Consider the following 23,939-nt stretch of genomic DNA (forward strand, 5'->3'; position numbering starts at 1 on the left):
TGATTCGAGTTTGAAGTTCGTTGACGGTCCAGATAATGATGAGTTATTTTTTTTTAAGAAAAAGTTTACAAATGATTAAATATAATTGCCTTTTTATATTAAGAACGTGTATCAAACAATTTTTACTTTCTTTTAAAAAATCTTCACCAACTCAATCATTGTTTTGGCCTTAAATGATTGCTTTCAATTAGTAGTCGGTACACATATTGGTTCCCATGCCTGCCATTAAAGGTTTGAAATGGCTTTTTAGCTTGGTAACCGAGACTTATTGTAATAAAAGTTGTGTTTGGCATGGTCTTGATCCCTTCGTGTGGACTCAATCTAGTCCTTGGGGACCAGATTAACATGTCCACTCATTCTGCATATAGTTCATCATATCTTCTTCATTTGTCAGTAACTGAGATGGTATGAAAATGAAATTACATATCAACAACACATAGTCCATACCCAGATATAATCACCTTAAGTAAGCCAAAATACACAAAAAGCCTGATGTACAAGTCATTAGCACAAAATACACAATCAATCATGAGAAAAAAAGAATAACAAGGTAAAAATGCGCGTAGCGTGCAGACCGACTCAGAAGGACGCTCGCGCAGAAGCAGTGGAGGTTTTGGTTTAATATAGTAAGATGCCACACTAAGCTTACAGTTAAGAGTCTTACAGGTTCAATGACAAGATACAAGTTCATCAAGCTTCCTGATAAGCAAGGAGAAATTCAAGCAAATTAGGGCAGATCATGGACACATGACTTAATAAAGACATTATTTCACGGCTCAGATAAATAGGAGCCAGAACGAAGGTAGGAAAGGAAGGAGTATACTCCAGCTTTTGGATTTCCACACCATGTCTCTTATTTATCACAAAATAAAGAGAGGCGCGCATCACACATATTCACACCCGGTATACTCCGATGTTGGGTTTCTTTTGTTCTGCTTGAATATAGGACTCTGGGTATTTCTACATCTGGGCCACTTTATCACCTTCTCTTCACCCATCCTTAGCCTTGCTGCTATTGACTTGAGACCACTTCTGATATAATTCACCACAAACATGACAACCTCTCTGCAGACCAAAAACAAGAAAGACACTACCTTAGAACAGTAAAACTTCAGTAAATAGTTCATTCAGCAGCACAAGTACATTCAAAAGAAGCAAATTTCACAAACAATAATCGTCTGGTAAGTTTTTGGCCCAGGTCCTATAAGATTTATATCATCTACAGGTGATTCTAATCATTGACATAAAAGAGCTTCCTCATTATGCGGAACATGCAAAATGCACCATTTATGTCAAAACTCTTATGCTAAGTATCAATGTCAAAACATAGAACAAGTTTTTTTTCGTACTTACAATGGTGAGCAAGGAGAACGACTGCCATTTACGTAGTAAACAAACAGGTAGGAATCATAATGCTGGCCGTTGATCAGGTAAAACCCATGCAACCTCCGTACGCACTTGAACGACATTTTTTGGTAGAAATGAATGGCAGGATTATTATATGAAATAACATGCAAGTAAACTGCACGACAAGTCGGAATACTTGAAGCATATTTGATGACCTCCTGAATCAGTGAAGATGCTACAAATACAAGATTATCGTATTGATTAGATGGAGACCGGCATAGCATACTTAAGCCAAATCATATGAGAAAGTTCCTACCTATGCCGACATTTCTGTAACTTTCTACTACTCCCAGTGTCAAAATGTAGACTAATGTTTGATCATGTTTTGAGGGATCATATCTAAGGAAATCCACAATCTGCAGGGTGGATGTTAGATATATACGAGCTCATCAGCAATTACATAAACTATGCTTACAACTTTTTCATTAAAAAATATTCACAAGTTGTAACCTAACAAAGGTAGAGGACCCACCTCTGTGTCTTTTTCCATGACAACTCGTGCAGTAACAAATCCAATAAGTTCATCAGTGTGGCCATCGGGTCGATTACGATCAACTGCTGCCCAGGACACAATATCATGTCCATTGACAACATTCTGGAAAAACTCAGACTCGTACCTGGAAAGAAATTTATATTAATGAAGAAGCAAATGAAACCTCCAGAAGCTTATCTCACAAAGGGTATAGTTAAGCTGCCTACCTAATAGGAAATATGTCACCATGTAGTTGCTCTAAAATCTCTAAATCAGAAGGTTGAATTTGCCTATAGCATATAAGTGGGTGGTGGGAGATTTTAGGGGCTACCATTGACGATTTGACTTCTAATCCCCAGCAAAAATATGATATATTTGAAGATATAGTGCATGAACTTGTCCTTCCATTTATGCCACATCAGTCATGACTGCCAAGTATTAGTTCCTGAAAAATGTGAAAAGAAGATTCTCTTTTTATAACTTCCAGAATTAATAAAAGAAACCAGGCATGATAAACAAAAGAATCAATATGTGATACCACGAGCAGGGGTACAGACAGAGACAAAGAGTAAAGACTAAGAAAATACACAGCATATGGAGACACTAAAACAGTACAATTAAAGAAGAAATTATTTCAAATATAGCTTAACACGGTTAGCAGGCCCAGCTCAAATCTTTGTGTTTTGCAGTAGCTAGGAAAATTCAACAAGCTTTTGCAATTTGGAAGTAACTAGCTTAAATGTGGTATTTTTCCCAAGGGATGTGGAACCTCACCTAGAAACTAGCTTAACATGGTATTAAAGTAACAAAGCATCATTTTGCTGCAATTATAATCAAAAAAAGAAATATGAAATATTGACATTGTTAACCGGTAACTATAAGACAGGTCTTCTTTAGCCAATCTCAACCCTACAAAACTGAACAAATCGTTCTTTGAGAGTATGAATTACAGAAAACTGCGGCATTACATGTGACCAGAGATTTGCGATACTAATAATCCCGGTTCTGCGCATGGATACTAGCAAGTAATAAAGAGAAAGGTAGCCCATAACACTCTGAGAAAAGCTTTGTTAATTGGAATCTTACAGCAGCTGCTACAAAACAGATGTACATAACATTGCAAAACATGAGTTATATAACTGCATATCCTCACATATTCTTATACCATAAAGGCATAAACCACACCCATTTAAAAAGTCTTTGAAAGAACCATTAGCCCAATAGAGAAATCTAAGACGACTCTGAGTACATAAATTATACAGTTCAAATTTTCACTGAAGCATAGGACAGGACACTCACCATAATGGCACATGGTCACGTCCTGCTAAGACACTAAACCTCCACCACCATTCCACCTGTGTAAGTCAAAGTCCTGATGCCAAAAAAGAATTTGAGACTGCTCCAAATGTATAACAGATACATTCATATGTTTCATTATTTAATTAATCCACCAACCACGCAAATTTGGGTAAGATTTGGATATGAAATCCAAAAAATGATGTGCAGAGAATAGAATCCTTTATAATGAAGATAACCAAGAGGGACGCTCATAACTTATACTGACACAATCCAGATAAACATTGTTAAATATAATCTGGCTATAAGAAATCAAGTCACTGTAAAGTAACAGATATAACATAGCCAATCTGTTATAAACGCAACTCCAAATCCACATTGGAATAAGGCAAACCAATCATTCAAATCAAACTACCAACAGAAGTCATAAAACTCAATATCAAAACTCTAAATAGCCAAAGTGAAAAAAAAAGAAGAAGCTATAAATCATTAAATCAAAACGCCAAGATAACCCAACAGAGAAGTAAATTGAGCTACAAAATGATAAATCCCTATTGTCCCTTAAAAAGCGCAAAAGTTGTCTTTCAAAAAGGAAGAAGAAAGCCAAAATTAAAACATCAAGCACAGACCTCATTCAATAGATTAGGATTTCGATACTGTCTCTTGGAAACTCCGCAAGGTCAATAGTTGATGCTCTTCACTTTTTCCCTTTCAGACGTACAACTTCACTAGACGGAACAAACTTGAAAATAAAAACAAAAGAACTCAAAATTCACCATATCACACCACAAGATCAGCATCAATACTTTAGATGATGCAATTCTCACGTCTAAGAATAAAAGAAATCAACGTAGCATCTTTAAGAAGAAAATAACAAATACTCAGAAATTCTCCCACAATTTCAAATCAACAATCAAAATCAGATCCAACCCTACGATAACTCGGAATTAACACCGAAATCAAGAATTCATATCCAAACGAAGCTTTGTTGTTTAAAATCCAAAGAGATAAAACGAGAGAAGAGCTTACCTTCGTTGACCAAGTCTACGAGCTGCGTAGGCGGAGAAGGATGAGCTTCGTCGAGGAATGATTACAAGAAGATGAATTGTTGAAGTCTATAGATATGAGGACGGGATAGTGGCGGACAGGACATGCATCCACTATCCAATCCTTGCTCGCTTATTAGGCCAGACAAACGAAGCATTACATTCTGATTTCTTTCTGGTCTTTTTTTTTTTTGTTAAATTTAATCTAATCATTATTTATTATTTATAATCGATATTGTTATTCGTTAAATTAGAAAACAACTGTAATTAAAACAGATCGTCAATATCTGGACCCGGCCAGATTCGTCCGTTACAAATCCATATATCATCCATCAATCTCTATATAGATTTGAATAATGAAAAAAATTCGGGTTTCGAGTTCAAATAGGACAAAAATTTTATGTTTAGACCTTGACCCGTTTTAAACGAAAAATAGTTTTTGTATTTGAACCAAATTTCAAAAATATAACTATAACTGATGTTCAAACTTAATTTTAACTTAATTTTAATCCGATTCAAACAAAAATGGGAAAGAAAGCCATACCATAAACTATTCTACCAAAAAAAACGATTAAGCTTTTTCTCCAACCAACAAAATTAACAGTCCACCAAAGCATCAATGTAACGTTTGTCCATCTCCAACAAATAAAACTCATGTGAAGCATGGCCAGGAGTTGTGAAGGACTAGGCGCAAATGCAATTTGTCATTGACACAAGGACAACAACATCATTCCCATTCCCAAACCTTCATATTTCCATCCATACATGATTAGGTGCCGAACGTTAGGTCTACAAGTACAAAATCGAGGGGATTAAGTTACCATCACAACATGAACTGGATAAATTATCAACAGGACCATCCTGCTGTCCATTGTCCGAATCCAGCAAAAGACAGACAGCACGTACAGCGCTGTGGACTAAATATGCAACGATAATAGCAAAGCTACTACTAACCTGAACAAAACAGACACTACACATGCCAAGCTTCCCAATCTCTCAATAACTTGCTTCTTGCCTCTTGCCTCTATACACGCATTCTTTCATTTTTGTCTGGATAACAACCACCGATGATCAACTGCTAATGCCTTTAGGACTTTCGCCACTGAACAGGGTCAGCTTCTCTGATATGATCTTGTTGGTGTTGAGACCGCTCCTGGACTTTCCATTCTCAAATTTCCTGCAGATTCTTTATTATCATCTTTCAAGTTATCTGTCTGAGTTGCTGCATCCACAGACGTATCAACTTGAACAGCTTTATCAGTTTTACCACTATTTCTAGCTTTGACTTCGAAAGCGCTATCAGTAGCTCCACTCCTGGAAAAAAAAAATCATATTAGTCAGGAACACATGCTGACACCGATAAAAGTCCCATATATTTATGGATACTGACCTTTCTATGGATACATTGGCACTTCGTTGTTTTCCTGATTCCAGCTTCCTTTTCTTCCCCTTTTGCTTTTCCAATCTGGTCGGATAATAAAGCAGATGCATGTACAGAATCCAGCAAAATAAGAAAATTTTTTTTTATAACCACCAACTATATAATCCACGTAATGAATTCCCGTTGACATAGACTCATGTAGCAGACCCCAAACTTATGAGATAAAGGCTCGGATGATGATGATGAATCACCACCTATATATGCCACAAATATAAGATCATGCAACATCAATCATCTAGTATTAGTATTAATGTTTAATGCTGCCATTTCAATGCATGAATTGTTCTGTCCTATCGTTCTAATCCCCATATGACTATTAAGCAAGTTAGTTTCCAACATAAAATAAAAAGGCCAGAGCATTTCAGATGCTCTCATTTTCCTTTTTAGGGAAAATAATTTTATAAAGATAAAGGTTATCAAGGAGGTGCTCGCTTCATTTTTATAACCAGCACATAATTTAAAAATGTCCTTGATACAGTACAAATTTACTTACATTCAAGAGCTAATGATAAACAATTAAACATGAATGTATAGAATCCTCTTTAAAAGCAGAACTATCATTCGTCCTTTTCCTCACTCCAATACTAGACAATACATAACGAGAGGGAAGAATGGGCCGATAATGCAGTAGTAGAACTTCTGTAGGGAAAGGGGTTCGAAAGAGCAACTCCCTCTTTCCAATGGAAAAAAAGAAGAAAGAGTAACTCCCTCTGGCAGGATCAAATGATAAACAGATTGTAAGGAAGATATCAAAGACACAGCAAGCCAACCTAATGCAATAACTATTTGCAGGTTAACATTAACACATATAATGATCAACCCAGAGCAAGTGACTCCATGGTTGCAAGGTCAGGGGATCACGACCTAGGCATATTAATAAGCATTACAAAGAGACTGTGTTTCTGTAAAGAATAATGCAGATGTGTCATGCATGGTTTAATTCCAAAAGTATGGGTTAGACATCAAAACGTGTCTAGGACTACAAGATTCCCCTAAAATGGCCGTTGAACTCAAAAATATTTGCAGCATGATTAGGACCTTTGCACAAACAGCAGATAAACAAATCCCAGTATGGACACGAAACCTTCCAACATGAAAACCATTTGTAGATAGCCAACAACTGAAGTTTAGCCCAAGTCAAAAAAAAAAAAAAAGTAGAAGCAAAAATTGTTCTTCAGAGGAAAGATTGCAGAAGAGCAAAGATTTAGTACCTAAAGCCTCAACTCAAGCAAATGCAACACAAGACAGCTGTTACTAATTAATTGATATAAGATGCAAAGAAAGTAATGATGTTACAAGAGGGATACAATTTTGTTTTGATCTTACAGAAGGGGAATTGATCACCATAATAACCACAACAACCATATGCAACTTAAGGGTTACAAATTCACAAAAGAATGAGAAGCAAGATAGTAGACTACACATAAGCATGCCCATGACCAGAGCATATGCAAAGACAGTTTCAAAATAAAATGTCTCAACTACAAATCCACATATGAAACAACTCAGGAAAGCGAAACAAACAGTATTGGCAAAAGAGAAACTACGTACCTATCTGGTGGATTGTCTAGTTTTGGAAGATCAATACCTTGCCCCTGTTAAGAATACAAGCACAATTGTATCATAGAGGAATTACTTTAAGAAAATTTTTGGCTAATGTAAATCAAAAAAATTTAGGAAATGAAAATAAGATGCCTACTTCATGTGGCAAAACATCATCTTCAACCAATTCCCAGCACTCCTTTCTGAGATTCAAGGTCTCTATATCCCCATCAGCATATAGCACCTAGGTAAGAAGCATCAACAATTACATTAGGAGCTATAAGATACAGAAACAAAGGAATGAAAGAAAGTACCCCCTTTTTTTAACATAAGTTATGAGGTTATAATCTTAAATTTTAGGGGAAGGGGGAATCGAACCTTGCACATTGTGCAATCATAAGGAGTTGGCTAGCACTAGGCCATAACCTACTTTTTTTTTTTTATGAAAGATCCACTTTATAATTGTTAGAATATGATACAAATGATGTGAAATTTCCCGAACCAACAAGTTAACTTACTAGGTTGAACGACAAAATAAATAATCTTAACATGGTATCAAAGCGGGGCTTCTTGGTTCAAAACTTAGTTTCTACAATTTAAACCCAAATTTTTTGTTGCCCCTAGTGTTGGCCTTTGTGTATGTTTGTTGTTGCCCCAAGTTTGGGCCTTTGTGAGAATAGCCCCAGTGTTGAACCTCGTTTGTTGTGCACGTGTGGGGTCGTCGGATTGTCCAGCCCACACGTGAGGGCGAGTGTTAGAATATAATATAAATAATGTGAAATGCCCCAAATCAACAAGTTAACTTACTGGGTTGAACAACAAAGTAACTAATCTTAACAAATAATAATATACTCATATGAGAGAAGTTGAGTAAGACAATTTTTCTAGTCATTCACGACAACCAATGACTACAACAGCAAGTAGTCAATACTCAATATGATAGGTCAATGTTTCTTGAAGAGCCATTACTAATGATAAAGGCAATGCGAACAGAGAGACGCTGATTCAGTTAAGATTAGTCCTCTATACAACTGTTATGGCGCTTATCGGGGAAAAAAAACTACATTATGGCAGGAGAAAAAATAAAAGGAAAGGAAAAACAAGAATTCGACCAACCAAAGAAAAAAGCAACAATTAAGGGACATACATAAAAATTTAAAATTGTAATTGGGTGCGGATTGCTGAGTACTCATACCTCATGTTTCTCTTTCACAGGGTCATAGGAATCAACTACGCCTTTATAAAACCTGCAGAATATGAAACTACATTTTATAACTTCAGACATTTTCCCTTGAAAAAAGATAGAGGAAGCATTGCAGTACTCACTCCTTGTCCATTGGCCACCAAACCTTTATCGTGCGACCAACCAGCTGGTTCCCATGATAGGGAATTCCAGAAGACTGAATGAGAAGGAAGAGAACATACAAGTTAAATTGGAACAACATCGTTTAGGAATAGCAGAAACGGGAAGAATGGAATTAAACAAAACACCAGTGAAGCCAAATTAGTCCAACTACTAGAAACATCGATATCTACAGTGAAATTAGGATTCATAGTCAAAACAAGCTCGAAATAAAACTTTTGCAAACAATTGAAAGAATAATCTTATACAGCATTAAATTTTAAAAAATTTGATGAATCCATTATTTTTAGGGCAAGGAGAATGATATCACAAGCACAAAGGTTTTATCTAGCCTGCACCAAAGATTACTCAGTCAAAGGAATTAAACATACATTTGCGAAAACAAAAATAATACCACTTCCTTCCTCATGCTATGCTTCCTCTTGAGTTTAGATTTAGGCATTTCCTCAAGTTGATTTCCGTCTTTATTGGAAGCTTTGAATGTGGACTTAGATATGCTCTGCACAGATGACAGAAGAGAATGGAAAATAAGACGTTTTTTTCTTGAGTGAAAGGAATGTAAGAACTTATTGGACAAAGAAACCAAGAACTGGAAAACACATAACAAAATAATTTAAGTCATCCTATTCCAGACCTTACTGCCAGATGCTTCAGTAGTATTTCTATCTGAAACAGAATCAACACTCCTCCTATAAACATCTTTTTTAACTGATGAGCTGTGATCATTGACGATCCTTACCCCTGCCTTTGAAATTGAAAGCTGTTGTGCCTTTTCCTCACGCTCACTTAGAATCTCAGCTTTCTTCACTTTGGCAACAAATCCTTGAGGTGCATCCATCTCCTCAAAAGCCATTGCAAAGTTACTAGTTTTTCTCATATGTTTTCTTTGCTCAGCTTCCAATTTACTGTTCTCTTCAGGTTTCCTTTTCAGGCTGATATCTGTAGATTGCGAATATTTTTCCCCATCCTCAGCCCTCAAGTTCTCTCCCTTCAACACGGATGAGGGATTAGGATTCACCGCTTGATTCACCAGATTCTTGTTTTTCCTTGGTCGGCCTCTTTTAGGATGATTTTTATCAGGAAGGCTATGTTTCGGGATTGGGGAAGAAGAACCTATGCCTTCACCTACTTTGGATGTATATCCCGGAGGCTTTGTCCCTCTATCATGTCTTGAAGTCAAATCTGTAGATTGCGAATATTTTTCCTCAGCCTCAGCCCTCAAGTTCTCTCCCTTCAACACAGATGAGAGATTAGGATCCACTGCTTGATTGACCATATTCTTGTTTTTCCTTGGCCGGCCTCTTTTAGGACGACTTATGTCAGGAAGGCTATGTTTCGGGATTGGGGAAGAAGAACCTATGCCTTCACCTGCTTTGGATGTATATCCCGGAGGCTTTGTCCCTCTATCATGTCTTGAAGTCAAATCTGTGTTCTCAGAAACTGGGGTTTTAGAAGATGAATGATCACTTCCCTTGTCACGAGACTTTACAGGACCTGGTACTGCTTTCTTCACTTTGGCAACAAATCCTTGAGATGCAGTCATTTCTTCAAAAGCTGTTGCAAAGTTACTAGTTTTTCTCATATGTTTTCTTTGCCCAGCTTCCAATTTACTGTTCTCTTCAGGTTTCTTTTTTAGGCTGATATCTGTAGATTGTGAATATTTTTCCTCAGCCTCAGCCCTCAAGTTCTCTACCTTCAACACGGATGAGGTATTAGGATCCACTGCTTGATTCACCAGATTCTTTTTTTTCCTTGGCCGGCCTCTTTTAGGATGACTTTTATCAGGAAGGCTATGTTTCGGGATTGGGGAAGAAGAACCTATGCCTTCACCTACTTTGGATGTATATCCCGGAGGCTTTGTCCCTCTATCATGTCTTGAAGTCAAATCTGTGTTCTCAGAAACTGGGGTTTTAGAAGATGAATGACCACTTCCCCTGTCACGAGATTTTACACGACCTGGTACTTTTGGAGTTTTTTTATCCTTAAAGATCCACGAATAATCATAGCCTTCCTCAGGATTCAGAAAAGAATTAGGCCTCCGACCTCTTTTAAATGGAACATTCTCTAACTCACTTTTTGACATAGCATCTGGTGAGAGTTCCTCTTTCACCTGAAATTGAATTCTGGAGGGATCATTCTAAGGGAATAAAAAAGATTATCTTCAGAAAAGTAAGTCAAAAGGACTCATTACCATCAGTAGCATTAACAAGGAAATTGAGCTGACAAGGAAAATTACATACCTCAGGTGGCTCAATTGAACCTTCCCCATTCACCGGCTTGTGTGAGTCCTGGAGCATTTTGCGGAATACAATTATTAGTCATAATACCTTGAATTCAAATAAACTAAACTTATTTCAGAGTGAATATGGTGATCATAGCCAGATCACTTGGCATGCTCTCCAAGAAGATAATTACAAATTTGATAATATTGTAATTATTATTGGTAGCATTAACAAGGAAAGTGAGCTGACAAGAAAAATTACATACCTCAGGTGGCTCAATTGAACCTTCCCCATTTACCAGCCCGTGTTCTTCCTGGAGCATTTTGCATAATAATCAGAATTATTTATCGTAAATACCATGAATTCAAAGAAACTAAACTTATATTGGAGTGAGTATGGTGATCATATGCTAGATCACTTGGCATGCTCTCCAAGAAGATAATTACAAATTTGAGAATATTGTAATTATTATCGGTAGCATTAACAAGGAAATTGAGCTGACAAGAAAAATTGCATACCTCAGGTAGCTCAATTAAACCTTCCCCATTTACCAGCCTGTGTTCTTCCTGGAGCATTTTGCGTAATAATCAGAATTATTTATCGAAAATACCATGAATTCAAAGAAACTAAACTTATTTCAGAGTGAATATGGTGAATCATATGCCAGATCATTGGGCATGCTCTCCAAGAAGATAATTTCATATTTGTGAATGTCCAACTATGAGCACTACGTCAACTACAACCAGAACAGAATTTTCGTAAGAGACTATTAACTGATGGTCAACTTTTCTGCACATCTCTCTTTGCAGCTGCACCTTTAATGGTGTAGAGAAGCATTTCTAATCTGTTAGGATTCCAACTCCCAAAAGAGTGTATGGGAGCACGGCAACATAATATTGTTACCATGTGAGTGTTAATACAGATTCCATCCCAGTATCAGCCTGTCAGTTTTGATCATAAAGTGTAATTGTTAATATAAATATGTCAGTTTTGACGAAGGCAAAGGTAGATATTTTGCAGATTCCAGGAAAAATTACAGAGGTACCAGTAATATGCAACAGAAAATTATATTTGAATGATTAGAGTTATGCATGGAATGATAAAATATGTACCAGATGCTCCCCCGACCCACTTCCATCGTCATTATCAAGAGTATTAGTTTTGTTTTCCCAAAGGGCAGCAACAATAGGAGCATATTCATCCAAAGCAACGCCAATAGACTGCACTGCATCTTTAAGATATGGTTGCAGCTTAGAAGCACAGCTGACAAGAACTTGCTCCCCAAGCTTCCATGATATTGGAGAAACACTCTGGAATCATGAATAAACAGCACAATTGTGTAAAACAAAAATCTTACCGAAGATCATGTCTCTGTGCCTCCAATTGTGTAAAGATTAGCAAACACGGTTACCTGATTTTCCTGTCTGACACTAGCTAAAAGAGGATTGATAAGATCCACAGAGACTTCTTCACTTTCATCAATGACCATGGTCATTATGGTCTCCATCGACGTAAAAACAATATGCGGATGATTGGACCTTTGAGAGAATAGAAGATAAAACGTTAGTTGCGAAACTATTTTTTATGTGCAATAAATTATTAAATTGCTGAAAAAATTCAGAGCAAATTAAAATTTTAAAAATAAATGACTTCAAAATATGTATACAGAATTTACAGAAAAAATCCACTAACGAAGAAGCAAAGTCTTAGCAGATTATTGGTGAAAAGGCGGATTATGGGTGAAAAGGCTGAGGCTAGTGTAGTAGTGTTGGGTGCTGCATTCATCTCTATGCCATGTTTGCATCAGCCAAAGAGCCAACTCCAGCCCCGATTCACTGATTTCTAATTCTACGAGATCTACCTTAAGCATTATTGTGACAACTGCTGCAGACACAAAGCAGAACTTTCATAATTCATACTATACCGTTAACAATATTTTTTTTGGAACAGTAACAGCCAATCAAAGCCCAAATATAAATGTCAATCAACTTATCTTATCTTAGGGCCCATTTCAAGATTTCCATCTGAGTAATGAAAATCAGAACATAAATCAAAATTTATTACCACTAAACTCTTTAAAGAATGACAGGAGTCAGCAAAAACTAATTCACCATCCAAAAATAGCCATGGCAGCGCAAAATCTAAAAAGTTTGGAAGTCTTCTTCAGCATATGTTAGAGTTTAATCAGTCAACCCTATCAACATCAATAGAAGGGAATGATTTTTATTTTTTAATGATGCCAAGTCACAAAGGGAAGATTCATCACAATCACAAACAATTTTCTTGGCTCACTTTTCATTCTATCTACTTGAATCTATTCTTCGGTTTCTTCCAACTTCACAAAACCCTCTCCAGATGATTTCATCATCCACTTGATCTTGTGAGGTTCTTAATGCACCAGCAAATAATGCAGAGCCATAGTGAACTGACCTCTACACTCCCATCTTTAAGTAGCAAAACGAGTATACAAGTGACCAGAAAATATATTACATATAATCATCCTCTCACTAGAAAAACACAACAATAGCTAGCAAATATAAGTGAAACCAGCACACATTTGCAAATGCTTAGATAATCATGGACACAGTTGACATATAGGCTTACGCATGTCAAACCAACTTATGTCACAACTTCCCTAAATGCAAAACAATTATTAAAATCTAAGGGCATTTAGTATTCTTTAGTTCGATAAGTTCAATATAAAAGTTTAAGATAAATAACTCATATGATAAATGAAAGTTCAACCCATATTTCAGTCACTGAATGCATGTATCGATTTATGAAACTATGCATAACGTGTGACTTTCTTATTGCATAATAATAAACCATCCACTCCAAACAATTAAAAAATAATAACAATAAAAAAAAACTTTGAACAAGTTCTTACCTGATGACTTTGAAAAAAATTTGGAACATTTTGATGATCAACGAATCACACTCCAGGTCCAACATTACCAAGCATGACCTGCACCTTGCCAATGTATCAAGAATAGAGATTGCTTTCGTATAACAGCGACCCGACACAAGGGATAGGTTTTCAAGGGCTTCCACTGCCAGCTGAAAGTACTCCTGTAAAACGATGTATTGGAAAAAGAGCACAACATGAGCACTTAGGAATTCAGCATTTCAGTACAAAATGCTGATTAAGCCTCCTATACTTGAACCTGCCTAAAATCTGCAAGCCAATTAAAATTGTGCAATTAATTTGCATGCTATGGGTACCTTCATCATGTCATCATTGTAGGGAGCATCGGGGGCACTTATTCTTGTGATCTCACTAATACAATCTGCAACTGAGACCTTTACATCCATGTCTGAGTGCCTGAAAAGGTCATTCCCAATTAAGGCCTTCATTATTGGTAGCATTGCATCTTGCGTTGCTCTCGAGGGTGCTTGATCCACATTTGCGAGCAAGTGCTCAGCTTTCTACAAGCCACAACAAACAAAGAAAATGAATCCCTCTAGGGATGAAAGAGAACGAGATAATTAAAGATGGGTAGAAGAGAATTCCAAAAATAAAATTTGTCCCATTGCCCAAAAAGACACATTAGACCAAATAAAAATTCAACATTATCAAGAAGTACAGTGAATATTTCAAAAGTACCCTATTTCAGATTAAAAACCAAAGCAAGCATTGAATTCAAGAATGTTCAATGGCGCTAATCCATGAAAAGTGAGCCTCATAAAGAATATAAGCTTGCATGCATGGTCCATGATGAGAAGTCAGACCAGTATTATAAATGCATGATGATACAATTTGAGGATTATTATTGTTCTATCAATCAAACAAATTACTAGTCACCCAATCCTTGGTGATATCCTAAATGCATGGAGATGTAATCAGAGAATCGTTCTGAATTTGCACCACAGTAAACCACTCAGAAGCTAATATGGTCATGGAATTAATGCCTACCATATCAGCAAAGTCTGGCATTCTCACCTGCAACATCTTCTAAGTAGCAGTCAAATCTGATTAAATCTAATTGAGAATAGGTCATTTAACATTTGGAAAATCAAAACTTTTACTTTATTGCTCAACTTTGCATCGTTTTGACTCAATAGGGGGAAAAAAGGATTGCAGAATCAAATAACTGTATCAAAGGTCTTAAGTGAATGCCAACCAACCAATTAAAAAACTTAAAAATCAACTAGAAGGATCATCAGCAAGAAAAAACCTTAACACCGTTTCGGTTGTACTGATTTTTATAACCATATAAAGCATATCTTGAGATCTGCAAATCTAACATAATAATTTAACAAATATCACAGCCCCAGGTGCAAAGTACTTGTCAATAAATTTTACTTTTTGTCCAATCAAGAATCAGTGTGGAACTAGACACCATCTCTACCAATGAAATCCCCAAGCATACACATGTACACGAAGAGAAGAAATTATTACATAAGAAAGGCAGAAATATATATATATATATATATATATATATATATATATATGTATGTATGTATGTATATAATTGCAATTGGAAAGATTAAACCATTGCAATAGGGAAATTAACAAACAAAAAGAGCCCAAAAGACAAATGCAAATGCAAACACATGAGACACAGAAGACTAACAAACAATTTGACAAAGAAAACCCATGTAACACCAACAGAGATCAAGGCTGCTCATGACCAATATAACAATTGATTCTTGTGCCAAGTTTTACTCATGATCAATATAAAACATGATCAGCGATTGGAAGGAAGGGGGGAAACCACATAAAGCCAAAGAAAATTAACCTAACATACCCACAAAATCATCCACTAACAATTCGAAAACAACATCCTAATCAATCACGAAAAAGAAAAATCGCAATACTAAATAACACAAACATAAGGATTAAAATTAAAAAAAAAAAAAAAGGAAAGAGAAAAGCATTACATCAAGAAGAGAGCGAAGCTCAATAGTGGATGAAGGAGGGTTGAGAAGGCTATTTCCAGTCTCCATAAGTTGCGTCTCAATGTGAATGTCCGTGAGAACCATCTTCATTCTATCAGTACAAACCCTAAAAAAGAGGTAAAAACTTTGTATCCCGTCTCTGTTACTCTCTGCGACTCCACTTTATAGCCCGGAAAAGGCGACACCCAGATGGCAACCAGTACGCTTACAACTCACCACGGCAAATTTGGGGTTTTTAGGAAATGTTTTGAGCATGCAAACAGCAAACACAGACTGACAAAATACCAATACCCGCCCTCCAATTTATAGCCTAAAAAGGGAGACACTCAGATGGCAACCAGATCGCTTACAACTCACCATGGCAAATTTGGGTTTTTTGGGCAATGTGTTGAACATGCAAACACAGACTTACAAAATACAAACCAATCCCTGGTTTCCACGGCGCTGGGTTGTCCGCTTTTTCCTTCATTTTATATTCTCTTTTTATGTTTTTATATTTTCATCTCTAAGTAGTAAAGTTCTATAAATCACTTGCTGTAAATGCAGTTCTAACCTTATCAACTAGGAATGTCATAAATTCATTCTTAGGACTTTGGTCCATTTACCGTATTATCATATGAGAACATACAGGTTTGACGGCCTTAGTTTAAACTTATATAAAATATTCAAACAGTAAACTTGTGTATGATATCATTCTTGATTACGAAAAAAATTTATAGACATACATAATTAGATTCGACGTCGCTAGTTTGAGCTGGTCAAAAATAAGTCTTAATCTAAATGGAGGAATTCGAATTCAACTCCAACTCACTATGCACTTGGAGATGATCTCACCGGACCCTCCACACTTGCTCCTGGTCTCATTGCCCCTGAGTGCTGTCAAAATGTAGCAGCAATTCATGTGACATGCACCTAAGCCATGAAACTTACCTGCACCGCATATGGAATCCTCCACTCATACTCTGGTTGGTTACTCATAAGGTCCAACTACCTGTCCCTGGAATGCACTAGACTCTTCTCCTGGTTATTTGTCATCCTCTTTCAACTTGTCATCTGTCATTGTTGTATCTTCCTCAGCTATGTCGACTTAGACAGCTTTGTCAACCATGGCAGCATTCACAGTTTTGCTACCATAGCAAACATACCAGGAGAAACTAACAGGAGAGTATTTTATTGAAACTGGTGAAGATTTAATGACGATGGGTTGGGCTGGTTATTTGAGTGGGTTATGGGTTTTTTAGGTCAGATCGTCAGATTGATGAACCATTGGGCCGTGTTGTTTTCAAACTTAAGTACATGCATTCGTCAGCCCAATAATCTGCCTGGCCAGCCCACCAAGCATGAAGAATGAAAGTGGCAAAGTGCGGTGCGGGTTCTGCAGGCCTAGGCTTTGGTTTAAGCCCGACCTATTTTTCAGACCGAAGCTTGAATTTGGCACCTTCGACTTTAGCCCGGCCCATTCACCCATTCCGATCATTTTTAAAACATACTTCTACCCGGGCCAGCATTGGACAAGGATGTAGGCACAACCGCACAAGTGCACAACATACTGCATCCAGCCCGGCCCATCGCGGTACATAGGGTTCGAAAACTTCCTCAAGCCTGGCCTGGCAGGAAAACATGCCTCAAAAAGTGAAAAAGTTTCTGAATACACTCTTCTTTTTTCATTCAATCTATTCAATTTTGAACGAAAGTTTCAGAATTTGCTAAATGGGAATACTAAAAACTGCTCTAGAGCTAGGTTCCAACAGGAAAACATATAGAAGGTCCTCCATAGTTTACTCCAAGCCTGACAAATAAGACTCATTGTCGATCAGTGAGACTTTATGTGCTGCTGAACAACTCCGAGCCCTTCGCTTTCCTCCCCATAATCCTGCAATGCAAACAAGAAAGGAGGAAACTGCATGAAAACGGCTTAAAGGCAAACAGACGTGAATGACAGAGGAGCACAAAGATGTGAAGTGAATTTCTTCATAAATCTGTTCATACCTTGACCACAACACATGAGCATCCAACAACCTTCCTGGCCTTTCCCTCTGAATCGATCTTACATAACTGCAGTGTCCCAAACAACCATTAAAATGAGATTGGACACAACATTTTCCAAGGCATCAAAAGTTGTGTGCAAACAGACAACTTGCATATACATGTATTACTTACGCCAGCAGAGTGGAAAAGAAAGACAAAAGTTAACAGTGATCACTGTGAATGATATACAGAGAGAAATTACAGCCATTTTCTGCATCCGAAAAGGAAATGATGGCATGCACATTTCAACAAATAATACTTACACCAGCCCACTCGCCAAGGGTCTTTGCGCTTGGTACTGTTACCAAGCTTACATTGTGATCAACACAAAGTCCTTTTACCAACTTCACATAATCGGGTTGATCACAGTCCTCCGCCAATAAGCATAGCTGGGCAGCATGCTTCTCAATCACTTTTGCGCCTTCATGCAGCCCACACGCAAGCCCTCCATGAGCCAATGATTTCTTGAGCACAAGTTGGATGGCTGTCATCAAATCCAACTCAGGAGCAATGATAGAAGCCTCTGGAACAACAGCAGCCTCCTCACTGTCAAAAGATATTTTACGTTCATGAGGACATGGTGGAAACTTTCATATTGTGATATAAATTGAGCAGACATGCAGACCTCCCATAAACAAAAAAGAAAGGAAAACAAGGGGTAATGGAAAAAGAGGACATTGAATCATAACAAAAGAATACAAAATCAACATACAAGTCAAGCTTCATCCAATTCCACTAGAGTGAGGTACAAGAGAGAACTAATCTTATCTCTCTTCAATTATAGACTATCATGAAATTCTAACCAACTTGAACTCAAGTTTTTGACAAATTTGTTGCACCATCTCTCAAGTAATAAGCAAAACTATAATGACGTTTTAACCAAGCTAGCCACACCATATACAGCAGAAATATCTGATGTGTCGCACTATGTGTTACACGTCGAATAATAAGAAAAACTAAAAATAAAGTTCTAACCAAGTAGCCACAGCATATAGAGCATAATTGCAGAAACTATCAAAAGAAGTAATATGATGTCTGTGTCCTAAAGATTCACAGCCATTAAAGGGAAGGGATTATCCAAGTTAATAAACTGCTCCAATCTACAGTTATCTTATCACTCGAAAAGGCAGTCTTGCTTTGCCTCAAAAAATTTCCACAATCACAGAAAAGTTCGAAAATCCCCATATATGACACTCACAGGAGCTTCTAGCCCATCATGTTCATATCCTAACATACCAATAAGTTGAAAAATACAGCTTGAATGAACTATACAAAGACAACAAAATCCTGTGTGATTCCAAACAAACTCAAAACATACGTTTCATAAGAACTAAACAACATTAATTTCAGACACCGAAAATTGGAATAAGTAACATCATTCCAAACCCACAAAACATCATGTGTCATTATATCACACAATGATGAAAGTCAGTACAGAATTCGACTCAATCAATATACTAACTACACAGAAGGCATCGCCCTGCACTGCTGCACTCGCCAAAAGTTCAAAAAAGAGAAGACTTACCCAGACATCTTTCCTTCTGTTGATATTCAGATAACTCTTTCCTTCCCACAACATCAAAATATCCAAATCAGTCCCAATACAAAAATAAACCAAAGGCTAGGGTTTATGGATAAACAGCATAATTAAACTATTAACTATTAAGTATAAACATTAAAAACACTAAGCCCGTGATGCCCAACTGTATTCATATGCGTTTCGAGGCTTAGTCGCCCAGAACATTATTGTTCTGGTTTACGAACCAAAACGAATTTAAACTAAAAATGGAGTCTTGTCGATCCCCGAACACTGAATGGGATACATATCATAAAAAGTAAATACCAATCAGAGAAAAAGAAAAAGAAAAAAGGGCACCTGAAGATGTTCAACTCGAAGCCCAGATCGTTCTGTGATCGGCAAGCGAGGTAAAACTCAGAAGTCCCGAAGACACGAACCTTGGAAAGGAAAAAACCCTAAATAAAGGCTTCGGCTCCTTTCTGTTGGGCTTGGGCCCGTCGAGAACTCAGCCCGTATATCCTCCAGGCTCCAGGTGCTGGTTGGGCGGCCCAGTAAGTTAAAAAAATTCGGAAAATTTTGCTTTCATTGAGAGTCGAACTCAAGACCTCCCGCTTACTAAACGGGTGCTCTAACCAACTGAGCTATGAAAGCTTGTTGGACCCAACAACCGTGAATAAAAAATAAATACTAGCTCCACTACAGTGTCCACATCACTTAATTTACGAACCACCTAGCCACCCCCATGAAAGACCCAAATTCAAGCTTGAAATGGCCATCAGACTAGTTGGAACACCGAGAGGACACTTTGGAAGAGAAATTCAAGTTCAGTTCTATATAGAACCATATAACTCTCACTTCCACTAAAGTTTTTCTGAACTTTATTGCCTACAATGATGTCATGAGCTTGTTCCTTGTTCATATAGCACATTCACAACTAATTTCAAGTTGCAGGCGCAGATTTAGGAGATGAAACTATTGCCAGAAAAAAAAACACATGAAGTCCAACCAAATGAAGAGTTGAAGACTGTATTCATGGAGATGATGATAGTTCTTCATGCAACAATGTTTCAGAACTAAGTAAATGTCAGCAATGAATATGTGAACAATGTCAAAATATCTATTATCATCTAGGAGGTAAAGACAAACAAAATGCATCAAAGCTGGTGACCAAAAATGAAAACCTGGATGGATAAGCAAGCAGTGCAAAGAAGACGCAAAACCTTAAGCAGTCTCCCAATCTAAGGCATGCATAGAGCCATAGAGCAGAGAGAAAGAGAGCAAACTCAGTATTTATTCCTGGGTGCTCTTTGTTCTAGGCAAGACCTGCACTTCCCATGTTAACAGTAACAAGATAGACTGTCATGCAAGGTGACAAAGGGGAAAAGAAAAGAAAAACCGAAATTAAAGCCGAATGAGATTCACCAGAATACTTTAACATGGACTAGTCAATTGGACATAAGATGAATGCATGCAACAAACTCTTCCATTGATAACTCAAGCAAAAGCTGAAATGAGACAATTGACACTCCCAGAAAAAGACATGAGAAACTTGTAACAATGAAATAAATTATAAAACCAACATATTTAAGTAGAACTTTTCAAGCAACTATAGTTTGTTTTCTTTTCCACATCAACGTCCATGACTCAAAGTTAGCGGAAACGGAAACTACGCAAGAAAGAAGGCATACCATTAACATGACCAAATCTAAACGTTGCTAAGTCCAACATTACAAAGGGCCTAAGCACCACTAACTTGTTTCCTTTGTAGAAAGACAACATCCATTCACCCCGCTTTTCTTCACTTCCAGTCCCAAATGGAGAAACAGACTTAATCATGTATCACCAAAGTATATCAACTGTAACATGTCCTTTTGCAAGCATGAACTCCATTCAGAAAAGAAAGAACCAACAACTGAGGTTTTACAAAATTATAGAAAAACATGTAAGGAACACCAAACAAAACCAATAAATCAGATGGAAAAGAAATTTTACAACCATTGGTTGATACATGAAGTACTGACTAAAACGGTACAAAAAGAAGACCAATGCACATCCATAAGGCAAAGCTCTCTTTTAGATCACAACAATTAGCCACTTACAGGAGTAGATAAGAGATATTTGTGTTTTATGTTGCACTAAGGGAGTAAATGCTGTTTTCTATTTTTATAACTTGTGCTTTTCATTTTAACCGTATGCAACTATCAAGTACAACAAGAGAAAGACAAGTACCAGTAGAAGAGAGGAGAATAATAATAGAAAGAAATGTCTGTAGATTAAGGAACTTGTTGCCAAAAGTGAACATTGAGTTATGGGTGTTGACACATACAGTTGACAAACATCCCTCTTAACTCTTTTTTTTTTTTAATTTTATTTTTCACTTCAATGTATACTCTGTCCATTCTCAATACCTAAACCATACAACACACCAGTATATTTTTCCAGAGAACCACTAAAGAAATTCTCTTTCAATTTCATGAATGTACAAGATGTGAGCAAACTATCTGAACCTGCTTGATGACAAATCCCAACTCTCTCCACTTCCAACAACTCTGCGAGCTTATTCAATCCACCGTGAAGGCTATTGCAGAATTTCATCAAATGCTTAATATCGTAGAGAGTCGGGAAGTACATGTTGATCAAATTGAAGAACCCTGCTTGAGTATCGGGCAGATTTTGACATGTCAACAGCTTAAGTAAGTACCCAAAATCATACCCACTGTGGAAGGTTACCCAATGCACATTATCGTTCAACACAATCCCAGATGACATCAAGAGTTCACCAAAACGCAAGGCATCAATACCGTTCTCATTATTCTTCTTAAAGTCGATCCCACTTCGACGCAATAGCTCAATTGAGTCATCAGCAAACACATCTTCGTTGACATTGAATTCACGGAAATTGAATTGCCAGATGCAGTATTTATCAGTTCCACAAGTAGGTAGATTCCCATGCTCATCTGAAAATGTTAAACCCAACTGAATCAGCTTCAACATATCAACATTGTCCTTCAGTGTTTGGTAGTGGTAGTCATAGCTATTCTTGAAATTGCCAACCGGGCGCAGAACTATGCCCGGAAACTCTGTGTCCATGGCAATAAAAGGGTAGTCATCCACAATATCCCGAATCAAAGCAAATTCTTCCTCCAGATTGTCATTCCACACCTCTCGAATATGGATTGAATCATCTTTTTGCAACAACGACATTCCTAAAAAAACAACTAAATTAATCAGTGACCCAATACAAAATTGCTCAATCCCAACTCCCCAATGAAAATAGCGTCTTCAGCTCCACCAGACAATAATTATACAAAAAAAAGATATCACCAAATCTGCAGCATAATCACAACAAATTCAGCTATAAAGAAGACACAAAAAGACAGCTGAACAATCCCATGATTGCAAAAAAACTAAGCAATGAGAAATGAACACAATAATACGACAAACTTCAGCCTTTTTTCGTAAAACCAGCATTAACAGGATCCTTGTCAAAGAAGCCGGGAAAAAAAATACACCAGCGAACGAGCATATAAACCACTCAAAAACATTCAAAATTACAGAGAGATGAATCCAGATCTCGAATCGGACCTTAAATAACCGATAGTATAAGCCCTCGAACAGCAGATCTTGAATTGGAACAGCAAATCCGAGAGAGAAAAACAAACATGGGTAGAGTGCGAGAGAGGAGAGGAGAGGATCGAGAAGGGTCTCTCTAGGGTTTCAACGACTGGTTAATATCCAGCACAGGGATCGGGGAAAGAGAAAGCGACGCGGATTTTTTTTTTCATTTTCATTTTCTTTCATTTTTTTATTGTTTTGTAGATCAATTTTCTTTATTTGTTTATTTTTCTTTCTTGATTTGCAAAAAAAGTTTTGATTTTTCTCAAAAGAGGTTTCTGGAAATACCTAAAACGCCTTCTCGTAATAATGAAGAAAAACAAAAAGTCAAAAAAAAAATTCAAATGATCAAAAAGAAAGTCAGACAGATATGAGAACTATGGGTGACAAAATTCTATCCAATCTTGAATGATTGAATTTATTCAATTTTGAATTAAACAAAGTATGTACATGACTATTATCGAATTTGTCCGATTATGGATTAAACCAAGTATGTATATAAGTTATATGTTTAAAATTCTGGTTTAAGCACAATATTTTTGTCCAGTTTAAAACTGGGTTTGAATCCAAACATATCAATTTTTTCTAGTTTACTTATCCAAACCCTAACTTGAATTAAGTTAAACCAATTGGAATTTGATTTATTAAATACGTATAAAATTCAATTCAGATTAGAATTCGAACATGTAAATATTTCATAAACACGTGATATTATCTGAACCGAAATCTTTTTTTTTCCACCCTACTGAGAACAACCATTTTACGCCTTCTCAAATATGATGGCCCAGCTCAACAAAATTCTCATTGAATTCTTTTTAACCTATAAAGTTTGTTAGAATTTTATTTTTATTTTTTTATGTACATTGAAGTCGGCAGCACATTAGAAAAATAATACACTGCTCCTGAAAATAATTAAAGAAAAAGTTATGGACACCCATCCCATGTGGTTTAGTAGCTTACGCCATTTTGAGATATGTTTCAAACATGTTAAAAGATTCAAATTCTTTCGCGGTAATAACTAGAAGTAACATTATTAATCATAACAAAAAAGAAACCACTGCCGGTCTAACTTGTTGGACTCTGATCAAC

The 23,939-nt window shown here is 36.8% G+C and overlaps 4 protein-coding genes and 1 non-coding gene across 15 annotated transcripts; all 5 read right to left on the reverse strand.

The window, feature by feature from the left end:
* Positions 1-440: 440 nt before the first annotated feature.
* LOC120011237 (histone acetyltransferase MCC1-like) lies at positions 441-4,360 on the reverse strand. 3 transcript variants are annotated; one of them, XM_038862304.1, is made up of 8 exons: positions 4,205-4,360; positions 3,805-3,917; positions 3,179-3,251; positions 2,107-2,324; positions 1,880-2,024; positions 1,664-1,763; positions 1,354-1,582; positions 441-1,065 (listed from the first exon to the last, which is right to left on the reverse strand). In XM_038862304.1, the coding sequence occupies exons 4-8, from the start codon at positions 2,211-2,213 to the stop codon at positions 885-887; spliced, it is 762 nt and encodes a 253-aa protein (XP_038718232.1). In that variant the 5' UTR covers positions 2,214-2,324; positions 3,179-3,251; positions 3,805-3,917; positions 4,205-4,360; the 3' UTR covers positions 441-884. The 3 variants fall into 3 exon arrangements, with proteins under 3 accessions (XP_038718232.1, XP_038718233.1, XP_038718231.1); XM_038862305.1 differs by having other exon boundaries at positions 3,805-3,903; positions 4,205-4,348; XM_038862303.1 differs by lacking the exon at positions 3,805-3,917 and having other exon boundaries at positions 4,205-4,358.
* Positions 4,361-4,914: 554 nt separating this feature from the next.
* On the reverse strand, positions 4,915-16,145 carry LOC120011235. 5 transcript variants are annotated; one of them, XM_038862299.1, is made up of 17 exons: positions 15,671-16,143; positions 14,012-14,215; positions 13,677-13,858; positions 12,201-12,327; positions 11,902-12,099; positions 11,308-11,355; positions 11,055-11,102; positions 10,808-10,855; positions 10,455-10,677; positions 9,202-9,749; positions 8,962-9,066; positions 8,531-8,604; positions 8,400-8,451; positions 7,362-7,448; positions 7,214-7,257; positions 5,612-5,686; positions 4,915-5,535 (listed from the first exon to the last, which is right to left on the reverse strand). In XM_038862299.1, exons 1-17 carry the CDS (start codon positions 15,776-15,778, stop codon positions 5,334-5,336), a joined length of 2,373 nt encoding a protein of 790 aa, XP_038718227.1. In that variant the 5' UTR covers positions 15,779-16,143; the 3' UTR covers positions 4,915-5,333. The 5 variants fall into 5 exon arrangements, 4 of the variants coding, with proteins under 4 accessions (XP_038718227.1, XP_038718228.1, XP_038718225.1 ...); XM_038862300.1 differs by having other exon boundaries at positions 9,202-9,734; positions 10,440-10,677; XM_038862297.1 differs by having other exon boundaries at positions 9,202-10,677.
* A 1,153-nt stretch (positions 16,146-17,298) lies between these two features.
* On the reverse strand, positions 17,299-19,700 carry LOC120011345 (40S ribosomal protein S12-like). Of its 4 annotated transcripts, none has more exons than XM_038862439.1 (5): positions 19,593-19,691; positions 19,242-19,282; positions 17,980-18,262; positions 17,678-17,743; positions 17,299-17,561 (listed from the first exon to the last, which is right to left on the reverse strand). In XM_038862439.1, the coding sequence occupies exons 2-5, from the start codon at positions 19,247-19,249 to the stop codon at positions 17,502-17,504; spliced, it is 417 nt and encodes a 138-aa protein (XP_038718367.1). In that variant the 5' UTR covers positions 19,250-19,282; positions 19,593-19,691; the 3' UTR covers positions 17,299-17,501. The 4 variants fall into 4 exon arrangements, with proteins under 4 accessions (XP_038718367.1, XP_038718368.1, XP_038718369.1 ...); XM_038862440.1 differs by having other exon boundaries at positions 19,242-19,277; positions 19,593-19,669; XM_038862441.1 differs by having other exon boundaries at positions 19,242-19,286; positions 19,593-19,668.
* A 112-nt stretch (positions 19,701-19,812) lies between these two features.
* TRNAT-AGU lies at positions 19,813-19,886 on the reverse strand. The gene has a single exon. It is a non-coding gene; the product is annotated as a tRNA-Thr (tRNA).
* A 1,596-nt stretch (positions 19,887-21,482) lies between these two features.
* Positions 21,483-22,987, reverse strand: LOC120010099 (probable CCR4-associated factor 1 homolog 7). Of its 2 annotated transcripts, none has more exons than XM_038860799.1 (2): positions 22,821-22,987; positions 21,483-22,564 (listed from the first exon to the last, which is right to left on the reverse strand). In XM_038860799.1, exon 2 carries the CDS (start codon positions 22,437-22,439, stop codon positions 21,615-21,617), a length of 825 nt encoding a protein of 274 aa, XP_038716727.1. In that variant the 5' UTR covers positions 22,440-22,564; positions 22,821-22,987; the 3' UTR covers positions 21,483-21,614. The 2 variants fall into 2 exon arrangements, with proteins under 2 accessions (XP_038716727.1, XP_038716728.1); XM_038860800.1 differs by having other exon boundaries at positions 21,483-22,441; positions 22,821-22,984.
* Between the last annotated feature and the right edge of the window lie 952 nt (positions 22,988-23,939).

This window comes from Tripterygium wilfordii, chromosome 12, assembly GCF_013401445.1.
Source record: "Tripterygium wilfordii isolate XIE 37 chromosome 12, ASM1340144v1, whole genome shotgun sequence".
Classification (NCBI taxonomy): Eukaryota; Viridiplantae; Streptophyta; class Magnoliopsida; order Celastrales; family Celastraceae; genus Tripterygium; species Tripterygium wilfordii.